Source organism: Hibiscus syriacus, unplaced genomic scaffold (assembly GCF_006381635.1).
Source record: "Hibiscus syriacus cultivar Baekdansim isolate YM2019G1 unplaced genomic scaffold, ASM638163v2 tig00111769_pilon, whole genome shotgun sequence".
Lineage (NCBI taxonomy): Eukaryota > Viridiplantae > Streptophyta > Magnoliopsida > Malvales > Malvaceae > Hibiscus > Hibiscus syriacus.
In genome coordinates this window covers 2,497,460-2,522,545 of record NW_024063172.1, presented here as the reverse complement: position 1 = coordinate 2,522,545, position 25,086 = coordinate 2,497,460, and the positions used below count along the sequence as shown (strand labels likewise).

The following is a 25,086-nucleotide window of genomic DNA, read 5'->3' as shown; positions in this document are numbered from 1 at the left end:
ATTGATATGTATATACATATACAGAGAGACTGCGTATATATACTCAATTATTTTTCTAATTCGACAATGAAAAAGAGTTCCCTTTTGCAAGGAGTTTGAATATATTTATTATTATTATTATTATTTAGTAATTATAATCGACATCAAAGAATATATATATATATATATATATATGTCTTTTTTATGGTTTAGTAATTATGAGCGAGACTAGAGGAATGAAGTTTAGTAAAAGTAGGAAATGTAATTATATGCAATATAAATTGTTATTATAATCCAACAATACAGTGGAATTCCAATTTTTAAGTGTTTGGATATATTTATTATTATATATATATATATATTTATTTTAGATGAGTCTACAGCGAACATATTATTAGAGTGCTACACAAAAACACATCATTAATTAAATTATATTTATTATTGCTCTTAGTATGTAATGAATCTAGGCCTCTTACATGAAATTCACGGCATTTAACTACTAAGTTAAGCTAGTCATTTAAGTTAATATTACTACATCACTACAAGAAAATAGTTTTCAAGTGCCGATAAAAACACTACTGGCGCTAGTAAGATTGCAGCAAGAAGCGTCGCTAAAACGAACACCACAAAAGTTAACGGCGTTTGTGAACCTAAAACACCGCAAAAGGTTGAGTTATATAGCGGCGTTTTTTCTTTCAAACGCCGTTAATTATCTTGTCTTTAGTGGCATTTTTTTGCCACAAACGCCTCTAATTATCTAATCTTTAAGCCACAAACACCTCTAATTATCTAATCTTTAACTTATATCATAGTAACTTAGTTTAATGGTTGACTGATTTGTTTTTCATGTAAGATACCCAAGTTCAATTCATACTAGAAGCAAGAATTATTTCAATCTTTTTATCCCCATAACACAACCTAAATGATTGAATAAAATTAATTAAAAAATATTGACGAATAAAAAAGATGATATGATAATTAAAAAAATTGATATATCATGTCACGTAAGTATTATCATTAATGTTTTTAAAAGAAATTATAGTTTAGATACTAAAATAAAATAAAAGTGATAATTTAGGTATAAAGCGTATAGACAATTTAACTAATAGTATATTTCGGTGTATCACTTTAATGGAATATTATTGTTTTTATCTAATTTAACTCAAAAAAATTAATTAAAATTAAGATAAACTACATGTTTAGTACTCCAATTATTATTTTAGTTCCGTTTTGACCATTTAATTATTTTTTTTAAAATCATATCTAACGTTTAATTTATGTTTCATTTTAGTCATTCATCATTAAAATTTTATTAGTGATTTTGACATAACATAATAAGATAATATCATGTTATCGTTGAAAAATAAAAATGTCACATCCCAAAATTATAAATTTTTTAATAAAGAATAACTAAAATGAAACCAAAATGTTAGATATAATTTTGAAAAAAAATAATTTAGTGATCAAAGTATAACAAAAAGTGATAGTTAGAACATAAATGTATAATTTACCTTAAAATTATAATAAAAATAATTATATTATAAAAATATTAAATAAATTAAAATTAAGCTAAATTATACCAGTGACTACCTAACTATAAACCCTTTTCATTTGACTACTATTTTTGAATTTTTGTCAAACAGGTCACTCAACTATTTAAATGCATTCAATCGAACTACTTGACGTTAACATTTAATGGGAGTGATGATGTAGCAGTTAATAAAATTAGTATAATTAAACATTTGATCCTCAATATTTGTATATTCTTTTAATTTGGTCATAATTTAAATTTAATTTAATAAATTTTAAAGTGAAAGATTAAAGAAAAAGAAAGTCTTCTCATTCAAACAATGATTGCAGAAGCTGAAACAAACTGCAGACAATCAAAACATCGTTCACTTCAAAGCTTCATTTCACAAACAACAAGCAATGAAATCAAATAAATTATTCAAAAAAAACATGGGATAATGTATTAAAGATAAATTAATGATCTCAAGTTTCATGTCAGCCCTGCGAAATCCTTGAAGCTTCCATGGCCGCATATATTTCATATGAAAGGTTTCTATAGTTTTACCTTAATTTTGTTTTTTAATGGCCAAGCATTAAAAGAGAATATTTTTACCCGATTGAATTGGGAATTCCATCTTTACAAGATAATACACTGTCATGTTTGCTTCTCGGGGATCCATACAAATTGCGTTTCCCATTGTTGTCGGCATAGTCTTCCAATGACCGGAACAGGGAGTGGTGACTATTAGCGAAACCATCCTCGTTTCCTATGAGTTGAATGACCTGGAGACAGTCTGATTGAACTATGACTCCTCAAAAACCACGGTTCCAAGCAATATTAAGTCCAGTAAACATACCCCATAGCTCAGCTTAAAGAGGTGAGCAACAACACGTGAAGCGCGTGAAGCCAAGGATCCACTCTCCAGCGTTGTCATGGGTAACACCCCCGGTAGAGCTGAGCAAAGTATCATTCGAAACAGCTCCATCGGTGCTAATGTATACCCAACCAAAAGGTGGTCTTCCCCATTGTAGAGGCTGTGCAGTGGCTTGCGAGGCTGCAAGTCGCAGGGGAAAAGCAGATGAGAAGTGTCTCGCCCAATTTAGTGCCTTGAGAAAGGTGGCGTCCATGGAATTGCAGACATGAGTGAAAACAAACTCATTCCTGCGCTTCCAAAGCTGCCAAATCAAGGAGGTAAAGAAAAGATTCCAGGAGGCATTGACAGAATTTAAGCGGATATTATTGAGTAGCCAGTCGCTTAAATCCAGCAAAAAGAATGTGTCGCTTATCCAAAGGAAGGAGACGAAACAACTCTTTTGTTTCAGAACAATTGCGTAGAACATGCAGTGTGGAATCCTCGCTACCACAGAAAGGGCAGGTAGAGTCGGAAGTGAGCCTTTATCTTGAACGTTCGAGATTTGTCATGATACGCCGATGGAGAAGAGACCATATGAAAACATGAATACGCTGCGGAATTTGGAGTTGCCAGATGTACTTCTGGAACTAACTAGACCAAGAATGAGCCATTAAAGATTCATATGCTGAAGAGACAGACGATAAAGTTATGCCGAGGTCCCTATCTCCATATGCCACGATCGGGGTCACCATTATTAGTTGGGGGCATGATACCAACAACATCGTTAACACCTGACAGCAGAGGTGTTCAACAAGGAAGTAAGAAGGCCAGCATTCCACTCCCCATCACGGTTTACCAGGTCAGCAAGATTGCACTGTGGGATAACCTGAACCGAGCGACGTAAATGGTCGCGGAAAGCGCCTAGACTTGGAACCTAAATATCATCCCACATTTGAACAATGTCTTCGTTTCCAATAGACCAACCAATAATAATTACCCTAATTTTTTCTATACATATTTAGCCTTCAAAATGAAATTATACAATTTAATAAAATTTATTAATAAAAAATTAGAAGACACCATATTAAATACGGATGAAATTATTCCAATTCTCGCCGTTCTAAAAAATAGAGTTAAAATTATATTATTTCAATTCTCAATCATGCTCAATTTAATAAAAATTGTCAATTACAAATGATTATTCAAATACATCACACCTATATGATTACAAAATATTATTTGATGACTTTCTAAACATGACTTTATAGTTAGATATTTGCCTTGAAAATCGAATCTGTATTTTAAAGATGTAGCCCTTAAAAAACTAGGATAACTTGTATATCTGCTTATCCAACTCTTTGTATGATTCTATTTTTGGTCTTCAACTTTTTTTTTTAAATCATGTCTAGCATTAATGTGATATATACTTTAATGATGTAACAATATCTTATGTTAACACATCAATATCACCATAATTTTTTTAACAACATAATCAAAATGAAATTTTAACAATATTAAAAAAACGAGTGACCAAAACAAAATTGACAAATAGTTGGATGACTAAATATGCAGTTTACCCAAGAAACTATCCAGCATCGTTTGACATATGATACGTAGACGTTAAAAGTGCTTTGTTACGAGAAAGCAAATCAAAGCTTGATGTTATAAAATAGGGAAAACTCAAGTAAAAGAATCAATAAATAGTCAAAATAAATAATATTTATTCCTTCTATTTATGTAATTGATTAAAAAAAATAGGCAATAGAATCAGTTTTGATGTTGGCTAATGGAATAAAACACAGTTTTCACATGGTATACCTGTTGTTTACACCGAAGTAGAAAAATCATTGAAGGGGCAGGCAGTCTCCTCATCAAACAAACGCTTGCAACAAAACACATCTTTCAACTAGTTTGAGTTTTTTAACAACAAAATTTCTTTAGAACCAACACCTGACTATAAAGTATATCATTCACATTTCTTTTTGGAAATTACCACACCAAACAAAGAAGAAGATAATCGCTTACGAAGAATTACCCGCCGAAGAACTCATTATTTGGATCTGTCAAACACAGACAGGAAGTAATTAATATAATGTTATACATGAAATGAGATAAAGTTTTTAAAAAACGAAAATAAAATACCTTATTCACAAGTAAGTTTACTTGCTCTCTGTACATTTCCTTCAAGTCCACAATGTCAGCTCGGAGTTCCTCCAGCTGGAAAATGGAAACCACTTGAATGTAAGAACATTATTTATAACGACAATATCTTATGATAATCCCATTTTCCTATGGGGAAACCATAATCAGTCGGAAATACATTAACACGAGGATAGAAGATATTCGAAACACTATCACGATTCTGAACATTCATTTTTATCCTGATATTACTTCAGCAAAGCTCATATTGTCTCTGCTTAAGTAATAGAGTGATAACATTTAGTTAGCCAGAAAAGAGAGAGAATCCGAAATTAGAAACATATGTACCTCTTCATCCCGTTCACCCATTAGCTCCAGCGCAGCAGTGTGTCTCCGCCTCAAGGCTTCTAGCTCTGCCCGGATTCCTGGAACTGTGGCGGCTTCTGCCTTCAACTTTTCACACTACAGAAAATGTAGATAAGGTTAAAGGCAAGAAGACAGTAGAAAATGTCACTCCCATTTAGCTAGGTAGCACATGGAAAATTCACCTGTGCGGTAATTTTGACTAACTCCTCGGCTAAAGAGTCACGGATTGATTCCATGGAAGCCTGAAGTAAACATCAAATAAAGCTAGTTGATATAAGTTATTTAAACAGTACAGATACAATCCGCAACTTGAAATCAAGAAATATCCAGTATTCAGGAGCTCAAAGAAGAATAATGCATACCAAACGAGACATGTAGGAAGCAAGTTCACCCTCCTTCTGACGAAGGGCCGATTCAAACGCACTGGGTGTCATGCTTTTCATGTAGAGTGGACTTAAGGTTGCCTCTCCAATATTTCTCCTTTCGGATACACCATCAGATGAGTCCAAAGATGCTTGCAGAAAATAGCTTTCCTCCATACTTCCTAGGCTGCTAGCAGTAGAGAGTCTCCGGGACAAGCTTCCTGCACCAAAGTCACATAATAAGTAAAGAGCAGCATAAGATCGTCTACATCATAATAAGAAGCACTATACCGTTCTCCGAAATGGAATTACGCCTTGCAATTGGAGCTTGCTCAGATACAGCCGTAGAATGCACATGCACTGTCTTTTCCAAGTCTAACCGAGCAGCTTTCTCCCTTTCTACTTCCTGTGACAATGAAAAGATTCATTCAGTAAATGGAACCATGAGATCAGATCTAAATACTAAAAAATCCGTTAAAATGGTTCCTATGTTCATATAGGTGTAAGAAACTCTTAAAAGAATGCCTTATCTACTTCAGCAGATAACTTGAGAGAATTTTCCGACTACTAAGTTATATATGCAACTTTTCTGTAATCATGTGAAGAATAAAAAAAGAAATTCTTGTTCATCAAAGTTAAAGAAAAAAACATTTTCAAATGACGATAGTTTTATTAGAAGCTATATGTGCAAAGAGATAGTAATTTTAACCTAACAATAGATCAAAAGCAAAACCTGCTGTAGACGTTCCCGGTGCACAAGAGCATCTTGTAACTCTTGCTTATGTTTCCGTCTTAGTTCCCTAATTTGTTCCTCAAGCAGGTTTGCCCGACCTTCTTGCGTATCAGCTTCCTCCTTTGCTGCAAGGTATTCTTGTCTATTCTCAGCAGCTCTCTGCCTCTCTTTCTCAAGGGACTTGCTTATCTGTGTTTGTTCAGCTCTAAGACAAGAAATCTGAACCAAAGCAAAACAAAGGTTAAGATGATATCTAGAAATGTTTCTGCAAATGAAACATAACGTAGTCACAGATGAAGAACCTGAGCTTCAAGAACATTAATTCGCGATAAGGTTTGAGATAGGCGTTCATTCACAGATCGTTCTCTCTCTTCAGCAGCTGCAGCTTTTGCCTCTGCTTCCTGTAAATTCAATAGAATAGATAATTATGAGAATAACGCTCGCTATAAGATTCACATGAGATGTCATAACATGCAATAACATTATACACACCTGGAGACGAGAGTTTAGAGATCTCTCCACAGCAGCCCAAGCTTCTGCTCTTCTGGCAGTTGTTTCCTATTAGTAATAGAGCAACAATCAATATCCACACAAATATATGAAGAGCAACAGTCCTTGAAGATTCTTAAGAATGCATTAGAACCACAAATTTCACCTGCATGGCTTCAATCTGCCTTAAAAGAGGTCTAGTAGACTCAGGCACTTGTGCAATCAATTCCTCACACCGGCGTTCGCTTGCCTAGAAAACAAAATTCGAGCTGTGAACTACTAGAAACAAATTCCTGAAAGTAAAGGTACCAAGGAAAGATTTAATATCTACACAGGCCAGTACAAACTCAGTGCACCTGGTAACGTTTTTGAAGATCTTCGATGTCCCTGCGAAACATGTCTTCTTGATAAACAGCCTACATTGTTAGAAAATGACAATAACAACATGCTTTTCATTCATTAGCATGATAGAATCTGGAAACTCAACTAATACAATGCAATACCTGCTGCTCCTTTCTGCTTAAGGTTTGTCTCAACTCTTCAAGTGTCTGAACAAGCAGTGCTTCACGTTCTTCAGCCTCTCTTAATCGACTCTCCAGTTCAGTTCTAGCTTCATTGTTGGCACGGGCCTCTGCTAGTGCTTCAGCCTCCTTTGCAGCAAATAGAGCATTTGTATAAAAGTCTTTCTGAGCCGAAAGTTCTGCTTGGTGTTTTTCAATTGTTTCTTGTAGCAACTTCTCTGTAGCTGTTTTGTCCTTTTTTATGCTCTCTGCCTTGTTCTCTTCAACCTGAAAGTATAGCAAGGTGCATGACCATGAAGAAGTTGAAATAAATGACACAATTCTTTCTATGCAATTCAAACAAAAAATAAACCCAAAGTGACAACACTAAATATAATAAATTATCCCCCAGGTAGAGATGAGGAATTTCAAATTCCTGTGGGGTGATGGGTCAGAGAAGAGTCGTATACATTGGGTGAATTGGCAAACGGTTTGTAGCCCAATTGAATATGGAGGATTGGGAGTTTTGGATTTAAATCTAACTAATCGGGCTTTGTTGGGAAAATGGATATGGAAGTTTGCAAACGAAAAAGATTCCTTGTGGAAAATTTTGATCTGTAGCAAACACAATGAAGACAGACTGTCTATGTCAGTTAGTAGGGTGTATTCTCCCCATGACTCTTGGATATGGAAAGGAATTGTAAGCAGCTTCTTAAAGAATGATCCGACTGGAGAAAGTTTGAGATCTCATTCAAGGCTTCAAGTGGGGAATGGTAAGTCAATATCCTTTTTGGAATGATGTTTGGGTAGACAATTCCCCGTTGGAAATTCAATTTCCTAGAATTTTTGCATTGTCTTTAAATGAAACAGGGAAGGTGGTCGATTTTGGAAGTTATGATTCTAATAGCTGGTCTCGGAATATTCGAACTAGAAGAAATTTGTGTGACTGGGAATTGGAACAATGGTCATACAGTTATCCGAGGTAGTTGATGATTTCCTATCCTGGTTTGGGAATGGTGATGGGCTGTTTTCGGTGAGATCTTGCAGAAAGACTATTGATAAGGATCATCTTGAAAATCCTATTTGGAAAAATCATGTATGGTTGGGGTTGGTTCCTCCTAGAGTTGAAACATTTCTTTGGCAAGTAACTCATCAAAAATTGGCTGTGAAATCAGAGTTGAAGAAAAGAGGGGTTCCCTTATCTGATGGGGATCTTTGTCCGTTATGTATTCAGCATGAGGAGTCTGCCCAGCATTTGTTTATTCTCTGTTCAGTTACTACTGAGATTTGGAATAAGTTTTTCAGTTTTTGGGATATCTGTACAACTATGCCTTCTGATCTTCCATCCTTCATTAGTTCTTGGCCTGATTTAATGGCAAATTCTGTGATCTGGAAACTTATCCCGAGTGTGGTTCTTTGGTCTATTTGGAAACATAGGAATTCAATTGTTTTCGAGAAAAAAGTTCTTGACAAGTCTACTCTCTTCTTCATTATAAGATTTAGATTAGCTAAGTGGTTTCTTGCCAAGTTTCAACAAGTTTCGATCTCAGTTGACTTGTTAATGGCGGATCCTACTTTAGCTGATGGTGTTAAGTGCTCAAAGGTAAAGAGTAGAGCGGTACAAAAATGGCTTCCTCCTCCTGCGGATTTCTACAAATTCAATGTTGATGGTGCTGTCACGAAGGATAGGTTGGGTGGTGGCATTGGGGGAATTCTTACAGATTCAAATGGTTCCACTTTAACGTCGTTTTTAGAAAGTGTTGGATCTGGTCCTCCTCCATTGGCAGAATTGAAGGAAATTAGGAAAGCAACTGAAATTTTCTTTTCCTCGGTTTGGTCTAATAAAGGAAGATTGATTCCGGAAACTGGCTGCAAAACAGCTGTTGATTGGATACACTCGCCTTCTTCTGCACCTGTGTATTTTTTTTTTTGATAGGAATAGGAGGTCTCATTAAAAACCTCCCTCATAATTGCCTCTTGAGAAGAGGCAACTAGCGGAAGGAGGAAAAGAGTACCTCAATATAATAATAAACCAGAATTACATACAACTATAATTTACAACCTCACCCGAAATAAAATACCAAACATAACCACTAACACTAAGGACATTCAACCTATCCACTCCTTAGCTAACTTGTCTGCCTCCCAATTACAAGCCCTAGGAATCAGCCTAACCATAATATCCCTACCAAAAATTACATCCCCAATTTCCCGAACCAAAGAACTGAAGACCGAAGGAGCCTTAGGAGGCCTGAAAATCCAATCCACTGCAATTTTACAATCACTTTCGAGAATAAGTCTTCCCTTCAACGCCCAATCCGAATGTAGAAATAGATCAATTCCTTCTTTAATGGCTTTCAACTCAGCAAACAGAGGAGGACCAGGTCCGACAGGCTTAGAGAAATAGATCACGGTAGAGCCATTCGAATCTCTCAACAGACCTCCAATTCCACCCTGCAAACCATCACTTCTAACAGCCCCATCCACATTGAATTTATAAAAATCAGGTAGAGGTGGATACCAGCACAGATCCTTCTTCTTCTTGTGAAAATTGACCGCTAAACCATCTGCAAGCCTTGGATCTCCTATTAATAAATCTACCTGGATGTTAGCTTTAGGAAATTTAGCTAGGAACCATTTGGCCAACCTGAATCTGCAAATGAAGAACAGTGTAGAGCTCTCAAAATTCCATTTTTCAAACACCACTAAGTTCCTAGCCTTCCAAATCAACCACATAACAACACCCGGGGTGAAATTCCAAATAGAAGAAGAAGCCACCATGAACTAAGTAGAGACGGGGGATCTTTGGGCAGAACTGTATTAACCTCTCATAAATTGATGAACAAATTCTACAACTCCCAAGCAGCAGGACAAAACATAAATAAATGGTGAATTGTTTCCTCCTCCTTTTGGCATAAAGGACATAATAACTCTTCCAAAGGAACACCTCTTTTCTTCAATTCCACTCTAACAGCTAATTTTTGGTGAGATAATTGCCATAAAAATGTTTCAACTTTTGGGGGAGCCAATCCAGACCAAACCCATTTCTTCCACTGAAAATTTCCTCCAGAGATACGAATAAGAGCTGATCTACAGGCCTTTACTGAGAACAAACCATCTCCACTCCCTGACCAAGTTAGAAAATCCTCAACAGCATCAGTCAAAACAATATTATCAATCATTCATTAGAGATATCCATTGATCCAATTCCCAATCGCATAAATTCCTCCTCAGACAAATATTCCAACTCCAACAATTAATATCATAACAACCAAAGTCCACAACTTTCCCCGTTTTGTTAATCGATAGAGCATAAATCCTAGGAAATTGTTCTTTTAAGGTGAAATTATTAGCCCAAATGTCATTCCAAAATTCGATTGATCTACCATTCCCCACTTGGATTTTGGAATTGGACCTCAAACAATTCCCAATATCGTCTTTTTTCTCATAATTATTCACAATTCCTCTCCATATCCATGAATCTTGCGGGTTAGCAGCCTTATTAATTAAAAGAGACAAATTACTAATATTGTGCTTGCAACAGATCATCTTCTTCCACTGAGAATGTTTATCATTTGCAAACTTCCAAACCCACTTCCCCAGAAGCACTCTATTCGCCATCGACAAATCCAGGACACCCAAACCACCCTCCTCGTACGGTTGGCACACAATTTTCCAATTCACCCAATGAATCCGCTTCTTCAAGGGATCGTCCCCCCAAAGGAATTTAGCCATCAGAGAATTCAGCTTTTGGTTAATCTTTAGAGGGATTTTGAAAATAGAGAGGAAGAAAATTGGCAAGGACGACAAAACATACTTCACTAACACTAATCTCCCTGCCATCGATAATGATTTTGCTTTCTAGCCCTCTAATTTGCTATTGAACTTCTGCAAAACTAGTTCCCACAACAGATCCGAATTTCTATAAGTACCTATCGGTAAACCAAGGTATGTCATAGGAAGAGCCCCCACATCACAACTTGCGATCGTAGCCCATTCCTTTATAACCTCCTCATCCATATTAACTCCAAATAACTTGCTCTTAGATAAATTAAGTTGGAGGCCTGACATTAAACCAAAGACCCTCAATACTCTCCTGATATTCATAATTTGGGCAGAAAAGTCCCTGCAGAAAAGTATTAAGTTATCTGCGAATTGTAGATGCGTCAAATGAAACTTATTTTCCGCCCTACCAACACTAAACCCTTCAAATAGAGCACAATCAGCAGCCTTAATCAACATTAGATTCAGTAATTCCCCAACAATATTGAACAGCATAGGAGACAAACTGCAGCCTTATCTCAACCCTTTCCCCATCTTGAATTCATTAGTCGGAGAACCATTGACAAGAATAGAAATTGAAGCAGAGGAGATGCACAAATCAATCCAAGAAATCCACCTATCTCCAAAACCTATAATTCTCAGAAGTCTCAATAAGATCGGCCATTCCACCGAATCATAAGCCCTTCGAAAGTCCACCTTGAAAACAACACCTTTCCTCTCTTTTTTCCTCCAATCATCAATAACTTCATTAGCCAAAAAGGCACAGTCCAGTAGTTGCCTTCTGGGAATGAAGGCGAACTGAGACGGACCAACCAGAACATTAATAACAGCCGCAAGCCTTCTAGCTAGGACTTTGGAAATTATTTTATACAGACTGCCAACTAAGCTTATCGGTCTGTAATCTTCTATACCTTCAGGATTTCTGATCTTTGGAATCAACGTTAGGAATGAATGATTGACCCCATGCTCCCAGCTCCTTCCATTATAAAAGTCTTCGACAAATTTCATAATATATGGCTTCAGAGATGGCCAAAATTTCTTAAAAAAACCCATGGTGAAACCGTTTGGCTCCGGTGCTTTGGCACTATCCGAGTGGAAAACTGCCTCGCACACTTCATGTTCTGAGAATCTAACTTCAAGAAGCTTCTTTTGATCATCTGACAATTTAGAAAAATTCAAATCGATTTTGTCCACCTCTAGGGTTGTTACCGAGTTAAAATTGTCCTTGAAATAATCAAAAACAAAGCCTCTCAACTGATCCGGGTCTGAAACAACATCCTCAGCTACCTTCAATGAAGAAATAGTGTTAAACCTATTCCTATTTAAAGCACACATGTGAAAAAACTGTGTTTCTATCCCCCTCAATACTCCATTTCACTCTTGACCTCTGTAACCAAATGCTCTCCTCCTTCCTATGCAAATTCCACAGCTCCTTCCTCGAAACAACCAGCAAGTCCCATTCTTGAAAAGAAGTCCCCTCTTCCTGTAGCTTCAATTCCAAACCATTAATTCTGGCTTCTAATTCAGAAATATCATCGGAAAATCCCCTGTGATTATTCCTTGGCCAATTCCTAATAGCCTGCTTAGTTCCTCTAAGCAGTGAAAACAGACCCCTACCACCAATACCCTTCCTTAGATTTGATAATGAAGATTCCACCACCCCAGCAAACCCATCTTCCTCAAGCATGTAATTATAAAACCGAAACGGCTTAGGACCCCAATTATTGCATTCTTCTACCAACAAAACTGGATTGTGATCCGAAAGGGATTTAGGAAGCATTTTTTGGATCACATTTGGGAACTGATTTAAAAATGAGCCACTAATCAAAAATCTATCCAGCTTTACCCATGTAGGTGACTCTCTATTATTGCACCATGTAAATCGCCCCCTACTAGCGGTAGATCCATCAGATTTGATGATTGAATAAAAGACCTAAGCAGATCCATAGAGTGTCAATTTTGAGTAAACCCACATTTCTCCTCAGGGTCTAGATAAGCATTAAAGTCCCCCCCAAGCAGACCGACAAGTTGATGCTTTGAACAACACACAAAAAATCCCTAAAAAATTCCTCTTTATCAGCCTCTACTGATGGACCATACACATTGATAATGACACATTCAAAATTGCTCGTCTTGAACTTCCCTGATAATGCCATAAATCTACTACTGTTAATCTGTGCAGTAACCTCAAAGTAATTCTCATTCCATAAACATATTAGACCTCCTGCCGAACCATCAGCTGGAAAAAAACAACTACCTCTGAGCATATTACCCCCAAGCTTTCTTGTTAATCCACTTCGACAAACATTCAGTTTTGATTCCTGAAGTAATAAAATAGCCAGCTTTTCTCTAAGAACCAACCTCGACACTGCCCTTATTTTTTCAGACTTCCCGAGCCCCCTAATATTCCATGTAATCATTTTCAGTTTTGACATTTGGTTTAATAACAATCAACACCATATTCAATCCACAAGGTACAATCAAGAGGCCTTTCCAGTCCCCAACATCTCCATCTTGAAAATCTCTTCCTCTACAATTTGATTCCCCCCTTTAAAAGAAATTCCCAGCATGTCACAAACTTCCCTAGTATATTCTGCTTCCTGCCTGGCTTGAACAAAGTCTTGAGATGGCTGAGACACCTCCCTAGTGTGTTCCACTGACTCCCTGTCCATGCTACTAGTCACCCTCCTATATATTCTATCATGAAATCTTACTTCCACTTCACCCTCCGAACATACGCTACCCGAATGACAGGAAGCAATTCTGAACCTTCTCCTGTTCATTAAATTTTTTGACCGAGGAAAGCCCTGACCAGAGTTTTTTGTAGAATCCAAACTGCTCTCCTTATCTAAGAATCTGCCATCCACCTCATGGTCACCAGATACACTATTCCTATGAAAGTCCATTTGTCTATGAGAATTTAACACCATATCCTCAAGTATACTCCGTTGTTCGATAGCCTGCTCTACAATCAATTCAACGCCCTGCTCAACTTGTACCAATTCCTTCTCCCCCCTGAAATTATAATCACTTGCCTAGGATTATCAACTTCTACAGGGACCAAAGAATTGACTGAACTGTTATTGGGCTGAAAAATGAGTTTATCTCCAATTCTTTTTACATTATATGCAGGCCCAGAAGGACAGATTTTCATTGTAGAGTTTAAGGAAGCCTCATTAACATTAGATTGGGTTTTTTCAACGGGAGAAATACTTTCTCTCAGACCTAGCCCAAGTGACCTCCCACTTGGAAAGACCTATCTTCCACAGAAACTGACAGCCCACCATTGGACTTTTCTGCATTTGACTTTCTTGAAATATCCTGACCCTCAGTAACTCCATTCATACCACTATTATGGCCATTATTCAGCCAAGAAATAACTTTATGCGAAGAAATCTCTGCAAAATCTTCTCCTTCAACTGCTCTTTATGGAACACACTCCTCTGACTCGGATAGGACAGAATCAGTGTTCACCTTGTTTGAAAATTTCTCTTCCATCTTCCTCCCCAGTTCCTTCGGCTGGATCAACACAGACCCCATGAGAATCTTAACTTTGAAAGATCTACCATAAGAACCTATAGTAACCATTTCTGGAACATCGAAGGGACTCTCCACCCTTAACAAAACCTTTGCAGACGAAAGGTCGTATCTCATCCTTGATTCTTCCTTAAAACAAATTAACCTTCCCCAATCCCCAGTAAGCTTCTCCAAGAAAGCCTCATTCCAGCACAGTAAAGGCAAACCACACAGTTCTATTTGGCACAAAGCCAAAGGAACTCCATTCTCATTTACTGCTGGAGCTAACCAATCGAAACACAAGGACAGCTCTTCCTTCTTGTTCTCCCAAGCATAAGAAAATTCATCAACAGAATCGAAAGTGATGATACAAGCCTTCCAAGCATAACCCCATCTCGACACCTGGATTCCCAATCCCTCTAAATCCAAAGCTTCCTTTACCGACTCATAATCATAAGATGATTTCACTATTGCTGTTAATGATCGTTTTACCCACTTGAGATTGTCTGTCGCAATATGCATCTCCCACACGTTCCTCACACCAGCAGCATTACGTTTGCTACCCTCCACAAACATCTCTGACTCTTGTTCTCTTCTCTTGTTTACATCAGACCTCGCTACTTCCTTATACGTTCTGCCATCCCTGAAGCTTTGCAACGACTTTGCCTTTAACCTATTGAAAGCCAGATCCTACTCTCTTGACTTGATCCTCAGCATACTCTTCCCATCATCAACCTCCTTCTTAGTTCCCTTCTGATACTTAGCAACCCCTACTGATAGTCTCCTCCCATCGAACCATAAGGGCTAAAAAACTCTCTAAGCACACGTCGTGAAACCCTCTTACTAAGATTATCAATGAACACTGTCCATTCCTCAGCGGAAGCAATGGACTTTTTCGAGTTTTCTGCACTTCTCTCTCTACCTATCTCACTCATTTTTTATCGGATCCTTACTATGGTTGTCTTTATGGTTTAGATCTGAAACATAGTTCGTTACTCTGATCTCTATTACTTCAACTCTTCATTTTTCTTGAAGAACCATTGTCCTACCCATCAAGGATCTATCTGTGAATGTTATTGAAGTATGTAATATTCTATAGCATCAAGGTTCTGTAATAGAATAAGAGTTCGTTTGCACCTGTGTATTTTAGTAATCTAATTAAGGATATTGAGCTTTTTGTATTGTCTAGGGTGTTGATAGTTAAGTTAATTCCTAGGGGTTGTAATTGGGAGGTTGATAAGTTAGCTAAAGAAGGGGTTGGTTGACTAAGTAGTTTTATTGAGGATTTTTTTGGCATTTTCAAGGGATAGTCTTATCTATTGTAATTCGAAGGCATTTTGTTGTATGAATTTTATATCAATAAAATGAGGTAACTCTTTTCCTCCTTCCGCTAGTTGTTCCTTACCTCTCGGAAAGGATCAATTATGAAGGGGGTTTTAAAATTTAATTTAGTGGTAGAACCTACTGAAACGCCCAAAAAGTGAATTTTCAACTGGTTTTCAATAGATGCCTTCCTCCCCCCCACTTGAATTATATGATGTCTTGTAAGAATTGTGTACTATATGTTCAATACTTTTCCCCTTCAAAAATGAAGTTGCACGGCATGTCTCAATTGTATGATCATCTTCTGTGAATCGATTTAGTAGGATATTGACAGAACTAACTACTTTGGAAAAAACATGAGTGAGAAAGGCAGAGAGAGAAATAAGAGTTTGTGCCAGGTCGTTCATCTTCCGATAAGGAATGGACTGTTTTCGTAGACAATCTTAGTAAGAGAGTTACTAGAAGAGAGTTAAGAGAGATCTTTGATATTTATGGTCGTGTTTTAAGGGTCTACATTCCAAGTTTTATGGTGAAACCAAACTATAAGTCATCAACGTTTGCCTTTGTGCAATATGCGATGGAGGAAGGTTGTAGAAGAGCGATTCAGAACATCAATGGAACGCTGAGAGATGGGAAGAGAGTCTCAGTGGGGGTTGCAGAGTATAAGAAGGAAAGGAGAAGAGCAACTGATGACAAAAAGTTCCAGGTGGAAGGAAATAAGCATGTGTGAGGGGAAGAAGGTAGGCAGCAGGTGGTAATGGGAAAGCCGAGCAGCCCTAGGGACGGCAGAACGTATAAGGAGGTGGTGAATGTGGAGGAAAGAGCGGAGCATGATAGAGCGGGAATTAAGGGAGGACAAAATTTGAAAGCTAATGGGATAAGGAATGTATGGGAAATGCACATTCCTTCTGAAGATTCAAGCTGGGTGAAGAATTCTTTAATAGGGGTTTTGAAATATCCCCTTCAGTCTGATATGGTGAAAAAGGCCCTGGTGAAGGAGGGTTATGAGGTCAAAATAGTAAGATGGGGTTATGTTAAGAATGCTTGTATCGTTATATTCAGTTCTAATGAAGATTTCTTAAAGGCTTGGTCGAACATTAGAGAGAAGTTGTTCCTCTGGTTTAAGTGGTTATCTCCATTGTTAAATGAAGAAGGAGTTCCATTGGCGTACTGTTTGGTAGAGTTGGTGGGGCTATCATTTCTTAGTTGGTCTGCACCTTTTCTGGAGAAACTTGCGGGAATATGGGGAGAGCTTGTGAGTATCATGGAGGAGACAAAGAATAGAGATGATCTTTCATCAGCGAGGTTACTGTTAAGGGTAGCAAGTCCTTTTGATATACCCGAATATACTTATGTAGGGTCATATGGAAGATCTTTTAAAGTCATAATCAATACGGGACCGAAGTGCAGTTTCCAAGCTGGAATCGGAGATGAGCTGCAGAAGTATTTTGATGATGGTAGTGATGATTTTTCGAAGGAGGATGAAGGAGTTAACTCAGAGAAGGAGAAGACAAGTGGGAGAAGTCAGTAGAGGAAGTAGGGTCAAAGGTGGACACGTGTTACAGCAGGTCAAGAAGAGAGGTTAGAAGGTGGCGGGGAACAATCTCTGAAACATAAGTCCCACACGAAACCTATCATTAATGGGCTGTCAGACAATTTTGAATTTGAATTTGAGTTAAGTCCTATAGATTATGCGGGGCTTGGGCTGCAAAAGGAAGTGGATCATTATATCCACCCAATCTGATGGGGAATCATCTTCACCATCTCTAAGATATTCTGCTGGCCTGCTGTTAAAATTAAGTGGGATGGACTGGATAAACATAACAGTTCCAATCTCTTTATGAATTAATGGAGGATGATTTGCAATATTCTAGAAGAGGATAATGAGGAGGCCAGGGTGAGGAAATTTCTGCTCGTGGAAAGATAGCAAGGAAGTTTCATGCAGGGATATAATGTAGGATTTATGGGCTCTAAAAGTTGGAGAATGGGACATTCAAATTATGCTAGCCTGTCAATTAAAGTGCACCCGGTGGTAGAGAGAAAGAGGTCGATATGCTAGATCTATAGAAGGTCAAGAAATAGACGAATTTGGTTGGTCAATAACGAAACATAATTATTTTGTTCAGAGTAATCTGAATAAAGGATAGAAGGCAACTGAAAGCAGATATTTTCAGTAGAGTTTTTCAGAATATAGGGGAAATGGACAGGAAGAGGATATCAATTGTTCAACAGATGTTAAGAAGACACCGAACGTCCCATTATTGGCAGTAATCGTTCAAAGATCTGGCAGCAGCTTCTTACACTGCTTCAGGGTCGATTTAATAAAAGAAGGAAGAGAAGAGCTCTAATCATGAAGCTTTGGAAATGGTTAATATTCTACTGCTTCTTCATCTCATTTTTCGAAGCTGGTAGAGAAGCAATGGCCATGGGATGTGTCAGATGTTGGTATCTCTTTCAAGGAAGGGAAGAAGGCTTTTATTGATAAAATTGTGAGTCTTGAAAATGGTTTGGAGGTAGGAAGGGAAGGGTGATATGAGGGTTTGTAGGGAATATTTTTGGTGTTTGGTTTTGAAGTCGGTATATGTAGAAATTTAGTATCCTTACTTGGAACATTAGGTTTAGGGAGGAGGGAAAAATTTTAGTAGTGGCAAGGCAAGTTAAGAAGTTAAACCTATTAGAATTTTATTCAAGAATCTAAACTTGATCAGTGTCATTGTCATCATAAGGAGGATTGGAGGAAATTTGCTGAAGGGAGTGGTGGTTTCTCCTGCACAGGGGTTAAGGGTGGATTGATTAGTATGTGGAATGAAAACGTTTTCAATGTCACTAACCATGTTCATAGCGGTTTATCGCATTAGTGGGAATTTTTTTAATGGCCAAAAGAGTTTGTCTTCATTATTTATGACCTGTTATTGAAGCTGAAATGAGGAATTTTTTGGGGAGCTGCTGAGTTATGTTAATTGACGAATTTGTCATTTGTATGGGGGTGATTTCAATGTGTATATGTTCCGGAAGAAAAGCAAGGGAGATCACAAAATTGGCATGCTATTGAAACTCTTAGATCATTTATACAACAAGCTAACCTTATGGATCTGCCTATGTCAGGAAACTTTCACCTGGTGCAGTAACAGAGAGTTGTCAACATGGGTTAGACTAGATCGATTTCTAATTTGTGGCAGATTTTTGAACAGCTTTCCTAGGATTTCACAATGCCTTTACCAAAATCAATTTCAGATCATAATCCGGTTTTGTTGGAGGATGTTAGTCACAATTGGGGCCCCAAACCCTTTAGGCTTTTTAATTTTCTGTTAGAGGAGAAAGGGTTTGATGATTTGGTTTAAGGTTGTGGGTTGATGAGAAGAAGAGAATAGAGGGGGGATTTTCAGGTTGTTACAAATGCGAAGAAGAAGATCAAAATTGGCCTGGCAGCAGTCTTTAGGGCTGGCAGACTCTATTTTGCTGCTTGAAGTGAAAATAAACGAATTGGATTTAAAGTCACAAGGTGGAATGTTGTCTAAGGGGAATGGGATCAGTTGATTGAATTCAAAAATGAGCTGTGGAGATTGTAAGGATCGAGGAAAGCATTTGGTGGCAGAATTCAAGAAATAGATGGATAAAAACGGAGACAAAATACGAGTTTTTTCACCTTACTACTATGAAAAGAAATAGTGTCAATACCATTCATTCTTTGAAAATTGAAGTGTGGTAATTTCGGATCCAGTTAAGATAAAAAACAATATTTATGAGTTTTTCAGACTGCATACAACACAAAAGCAGCTTTTGAGGTTGAGGGTCTAGATTTGATTTTATGAAAATTTCAGTAGTTCAAAGGGCTAATCTGGAGGAGGAATTTACAGAGCAAGAAGTGTGGAATGCAATTTCTTCTTCAGATAGTGCTAAAGCTCCCAGTCCGGATGGTTTACCATGGGTTTTTATAAGAAACTGGAATCATTTGAAGGAGCAGATTATGGAGTTTTTTTCAGATTTCTTGAAGGAAAGAGTGGGTACACGGGGTTAACCACGCTTTATTACCTTGATCCCAAAGAAAGGTAATCCGGAGAGTATAGAAGACTATAGACCCATTAGTCTTGTGGGCAGCCTATATAAAATTCTATCAAAAGTGCTTTCAAAGAGACTTATTTCTTGTGTCAAAGATATTATCAGTCCTAATCAGTTTGCATTTATTCCGGGGAGACAATTGTTGGAATGTGCTTGTGGCCAATGAAGGAATTGACAATTGGAGGAAACAAGGGCTTAAAGGGTTGTCTTTAAAGTAGACTTCAGCAGAGCGTATGACACAGTGGAATGGCAGATTGTTATAAGATTATTGAAAGATGGGTTTTGGTGACAAGTGGTGTTCTTGGATCACACAATGTATTTCCACAGCTTCTATATCGGTCCTAGTCAATGGGTCCCCTAGAAGAATTTCTTATTGATAAAGGATTAAGGCAAGGATGTAGCCTCTCCTATTCTGTTCAATGTTGTTGGGGAATTGCTTCACAGATGCTTACAAAAGCAGTGGATTTGGGTCTGTTTCAAGGGTTTTCGTTCGGAAATGATCAAAATTCCTTTAATTTATCACATCTACAGTTTGCGCACGATTTAATTATATTCTGTCGAGCCTCTATTACCCAGATCAAGAATGTTAGAAGAGTTTTGAGGATCTTTAGCCTAATGACGGGGCTCCATCTCAATTTAGCCAAAAGTAAACTTTATGGTATTAATATGGAGAATGACTTACTTGAAGAATGGGCGAGGGATTTGGTTGTTCTATTGGCTCTTTCCCGACAGTTTTTAGGCCTCACTTTGGTGCAAAAGAATTCAGAGAAGTTGTGGGAGCCGGTCATAGAGAATTTTAGTAGAAAATTGGCGGGGTGGAAAGCTTCATCTTTATCCATAGCTGGCAGATTGGTGCTTATAAAGTCGGTACTTTCTTCTTTACCCATTTTTTACCTATCTATTTTCAAGATGCCATCTACTGTTTCTCAACAGTTAAATTCTTTGATGTCGAATTTTCTTTGGGGTGGAGGGGCGAGAAGAAGAGAATGCATTGGGTTAGTTGGAAAAATTTGTAAGCCGTTGAATGGTGGAGGCTTAGGAGTTGATTTGAATCTTACCAATCGAGCGTTGTTGGGGAAGTGGGTATGGAAGTTTGCAAATGAGAAAGACTCGATATGGAAGAAATTCTTTTGTAGTAAACATAATGTGAGTTGTCATTCCTTGAATATCACTAAGGCCCTTTCTCATAAAGACTCGTGGATTTGGAGGGGAATTGTCAATAACTTCTCAAAGAATGACTTCATTGGAGGGTGCCTTAGATCTCATGCAAAAATACAAATAGGGAATGGAAAATCTGTCTCTTTTTGGAAGGATACTTGGCTTGGGGTTTGTCCATTAAAAATTCTTTTTCCTAGGATTTTTGCACTTTCTACTAACAAAGGTGGGAATGTGGCTGATTTTGGTAGTTTTGACTTGAATGGATGGGAATGGAATATTAAAACGAGGAATCTATGTGATTGGGAAGTGTTGCAGTTGGTTGAGTTATTGAACAACCTTAAAGACATTAAATTGATTGAATCTTTGGAGGATTACCTGCTGTGGGATGGCTTGGGGGACGGGCTGTTTTCTGTCAAAGAGTGCAGGAAATCTCTAGAGACTGTTTATGAGGATACATTTCAGTGGAGAAACTGTGTATGGTTGGGATTAGTCCCTCCTAGAATGGAGACTTTCCTTTGGCAGCTATCTCATCAAAAAGTTGCTGTTAGGATGGAATTGATGAAAATGGGGTTACTATTGGGGAGAATACTAACTGCCCTTTGTGCAACCTGTGTGATGAATCAGTCCAGCATCTTTTTTTGTTCTGTCAAGTTTCGTGGGAGCTGTGGAATAAATTAATTTGTTATTGGGGTATAAGTCTAGCTTTTCCAGTTGACCCTCCTTCCTTACTTAGTTCTTGGTCTGATTTGAGGCCTTCTTCGGTTATTTGGAAGTTTATTCCAGGTGTAGTGCTATGGTCAATTTGGAGAATCAGAAATGAAATTATCTTTGATAATGGTAAACTAGACAAGCTTTCACTGTTTTTCACTGTTTGCTTAAGGCTAGCAAGATGGTTTCTAGCAAAATATCCTCTTTCCTATATTAAGGTGGATTCTTTAATTGGTGATCCTTCCTTGGCAGATAGTATCTCTGCTTCTAAGGAACTACTCAGACCTGGGTGCTGGTGGATTCCTCCTCCAGTAGATTTTTTTAAATTGAATGTGGATGGGGCTTTTAGTAGAGTTAGGAGAGTTGCTGGAATAGGGGGTCTTCTCAGGGATTGGAATCGGGTTATACTTATCTCTTTTTCAGAAAATGTTGGTCCTTCTCATCCCTATTTAGCAGAATTGAAAGCTGTTGAAAGAGGCATTGATATCTTTGTTTCTTCATAATGGTTGTTCAAGGGCAGACTCATTATTGAATGTGATTGCAAGCTGGTCGTGGATTGGATCAAAGATCAAGCTTTGGTTCCTCTTTCCCTTTCAAATTTTGTTAAGGAAATTGTATCTATTGTTTCTTTTAGAAATTTTATTGTCAGGTGGATTCCAAGGTCTTGTAATTGTGAGGCTGACAGGCTAGCAAAAGAGGGGATCGGGTGATTTTTTTGTCTGTTTCAGTTGGTATATGTTTCTGAGCCTAGAAGCTAGAGGAGTGTGTGAGGTCTTATGTTGTATGTAAAAGTGTTTTTAAGTCTTATGTAACTTGGCTTTCATTAATAAATTGAGGTACTCTTTTCCTCCTTCCGCTAGTTGGGCCTTACCTTACGGATAAGGTCCACTAAGAGGGAGGTTTTTAATGAGACCTCCTATTCCTATCAAAAAAAAAATTATGAAGGGGTTTTTAATGACACCTCCAACTTTTATAAAAAAAATATTGTTTTGATAGGAGGATAAACGAAAGAATAAGGCATCAACCAATGGAACATGGCAATCCAAGTCTAAGGCCATTTTTACAGAATAAAACATCTACAAAATAATAGCATCCTATAGTTTTCTATGAAGTTCAGTCTACCAAATTTAAAATCTCAAATACAAAAACAGGTATCCAAAATTGCAGATAGAGAATATGAAATAAAAGGTCTATACAGACTAGTATTTACAATTTAGCAAATCCATATGATAAATAATACTAAGTTTAAGCCAATTATTACTGTGGAAAACCAATTAATTTGAATGATACTGTTTTGCCCAGGAGAGGAAAGAGATTGAATACAACATAATGTCTCATATTCCAGAACTTATCATTTTGAATTCTAGATAAAAAAGGAAGGGGAAAAGTAATAAACAAACTATGTCCAGTTCAAAGACATGCACTTGCCTGTAGCTTTGTAGTCAGGCCTTTCTTCTCCTCTTCGAGCTCTCTAATCTAGAGTAACAAAAATGCAAGGAAAAATAATAGTAATAAGAAAGTGAAGAGAAAAAAGAGATTATTTACCAGAAATTTAGAGAACTCAAACAACCGAGCATATTGTCATACCTGAGCTCTTAATTTCCTGATCTGAGCCTCTTGAGCAGCCTGCTTCTTTGAAAGCTCTTCGCCTGAGAGAATAGACAAATATCTAGCAATAAGAACTCATATACAACAACGGTTCATGTTTTCTCGATAATATCTAGCCAACTAAAATCTCAATCAGACACAGAAGAGGATGCACCAAGAATTCTCATTTTACACTTAATTTCCATAATAAATTATAGAAGCCTCTGGTATTGTAGCCCCAAGTAAAGGTCAGGTGGGCAAGGGATTGATGATAAATACAAAAAACTTTAACCACTCCCATTAAGGAAGTTCTCTATATTTACAACCGATACCCCCACCCACCTAATCCTCCTCTTAAAAGTAATGCACATAATCCTGTTCAAGTTATTTATTGACAATGAAGTGTGTCCATTATAGTTAGGCTCTTTTTACAGGAACTCCATTACAAAGAAATTACATGAGGACCATTGAACAAGTTCCAAGATATCTGATGGAAGAAAATAATATGTTTTTGAATAAGATAAAAAAATGTTATAGCACATCAAATGTCTAGGAGTTTGCAGATCTCACCTTCAGCCATGACTTGATTAATTATTTCGTCTTTTTCCTTTAAAAGAGCAGCAGCATCACTTTTTTTATTCTGCTCTCTTCGAAGAGTATCCCTTTCTTTAGTCAAGGCATAAACCTGGACAAACATACACCAGGAGACAACATTAAATGCATAATAATTGAGCTAAAAAAACCACCTTTTTCCTAAAATGAATCAGATTTCAAGCAAGAAAATTCTTCTAAGGAAATGAAGATAGTCACACAGCAGAGTAGGATGAAAGCAGAATATTATTGTGCAGTAAACTTTGAATTATATGTAGGCAACTTAAAGCATTAGATCACCTCATTGTTGTTGCTCTTATAAGAGTGAGAAAGAGGCAAAGTATTCAAAAACCACAGATCATCATAACCCAGGTAATAACCACATATCTTACGTAATCTCATAGATCTAGTTAATAGTATCATTTAACCCAATACACTCTTAAAAGATATTACAAATATTTTCCTTCAGAGTTGAGATATTTAGATAAACGAAAAGTGGAAGTCTTATTGGGAACCTATTCAACATACTTTATAAACTTTAGTATGTAGCTACATACATTACAAAACATTACAAAAGGATTTCCATACCACAAGATGCAATTACAATTAGGGGAGTACATTGGGTCAGTTCGGCTTTTGTATATCAAAAACCAAATAAACCGGGCCGACTTTATTTTCAAAGCCAAAATAACCAAACCAAATTTCACCCTGAACGGACTAAAATAACCTACTAAACCAAATTGATAGTTTTTTTATAAGAAGTGGAGGCCTCATTAAAAACCTCCTTCATGATTGAAGGAACACCGAAAAGTGTTCCTTTATCAGCGGAAGAAGAAGTTGAGGAAACTCCCTCGCACTTATTCTTTACATGTTCGGTTGCATGGTCTTTGTGGTACAAATTTTTAAATTTTTGGAGGTTTAGTTATGTGTTTCCTGCTGATGCAAAAACCTTTCTTACTGCTTGGGATGAGTTGAAATCAAATTCTGCTATTTGGACTTTCATTCTTGGGGCTATCATTTGGACCATTTGGAAGGCCAGAAATCTTATTGTCTTTGAAGGGGGAAAGCTTGATCAATTAGAATTATTTTTCTTATCACGAGTTAGGCTGGCTTCTTGGTTCCTAGCTAAGCATAAGGATGCTGCTTCTATTCATAAGGATTCCTTGATTATGGATCCTTCATTAACAAATTCCTACTCGCCCTATAGTTCTATGAAGTCTTCTTCAATCCCTTAGGTACGTCCCCCTTCTGGTTTTTTTAAATTGAATGTGGACGCAGCCGTTAGCAGTGATTGGAAGAAATCGAGTATAGGAGGTATTTGGAAGGATCATTCAGGTTCAGTCCTAGGTTCTTTTCAAGAGTCAGTTGGTCCGGGACCTCCGACTATGATCGAACTTAAAGCTATTCAGAGGGGTATTTCATTATATGCT

At 37.4% G+C, this 25,086-nt stretch overlaps 1 protein-coding gene across 3 annotated transcripts in view; it reads right to left on the bottom strand.

Annotated features, from left to right (window-relative positions):
- Positions 1-4,186: 4,186 nt before the first annotated feature.
- Positions 4,187-25,086, bottom strand: part of LOC120169432 (golgin candidate 5-like) — a 45,412-nt gene continuing 24,512 nt past the window's right edge. For 2 of the 3 annotated variants that reach the window (XM_039177574.1, XM_039177575.1), the window contains exons 6-20: positions 23,636-23,750; positions 23,066-23,127; positions 22,907-22,954; positions 6,935-7,219; positions 6,788-6,847; positions 6,598-6,681; positions 6,435-6,500; positions 6,245-6,343; positions 5,943-6,161; positions 5,501-5,615; positions 5,210-5,430; positions 5,030-5,089; positions 4,830-4,943; positions 4,485-4,559; positions 4,187-4,402 (exon numbers count right to left, since the gene is read on the bottom strand). In XM_039177574.1, the coding sequence (XP_039033505.1) occupies positions 4,364-4,402; positions 4,485-4,559; positions 4,830-4,943; positions 5,030-5,089; positions 5,210-5,430; positions 5,501-5,615; positions 5,943-6,161; positions 6,245-6,343; positions 6,435-6,500; positions 6,598-6,681; positions 6,788-6,847; positions 6,935-7,219; positions 22,907-22,954; positions 23,066-23,127; positions 23,636-23,750 (1,662 nt within the window). In that variant the 3' untranslated portion in view covers positions 4,187-4,363. The remainder of the gene's footprint in view (positions 4,403-4,484; positions 4,560-4,829; positions 4,944-5,029; positions 5,090-5,209; positions 5,431-5,500; positions 5,616-5,942; positions 6,162-6,244; positions 6,344-6,434; positions 6,501-6,597; positions 6,682-6,787; positions 6,848-6,934; positions 7,220-22,906; positions 22,955-23,065; positions 23,128-23,635; positions 23,751-25,086) is intronic. The other variant, XM_039177576.1, reaches the window with a different exon arrangement.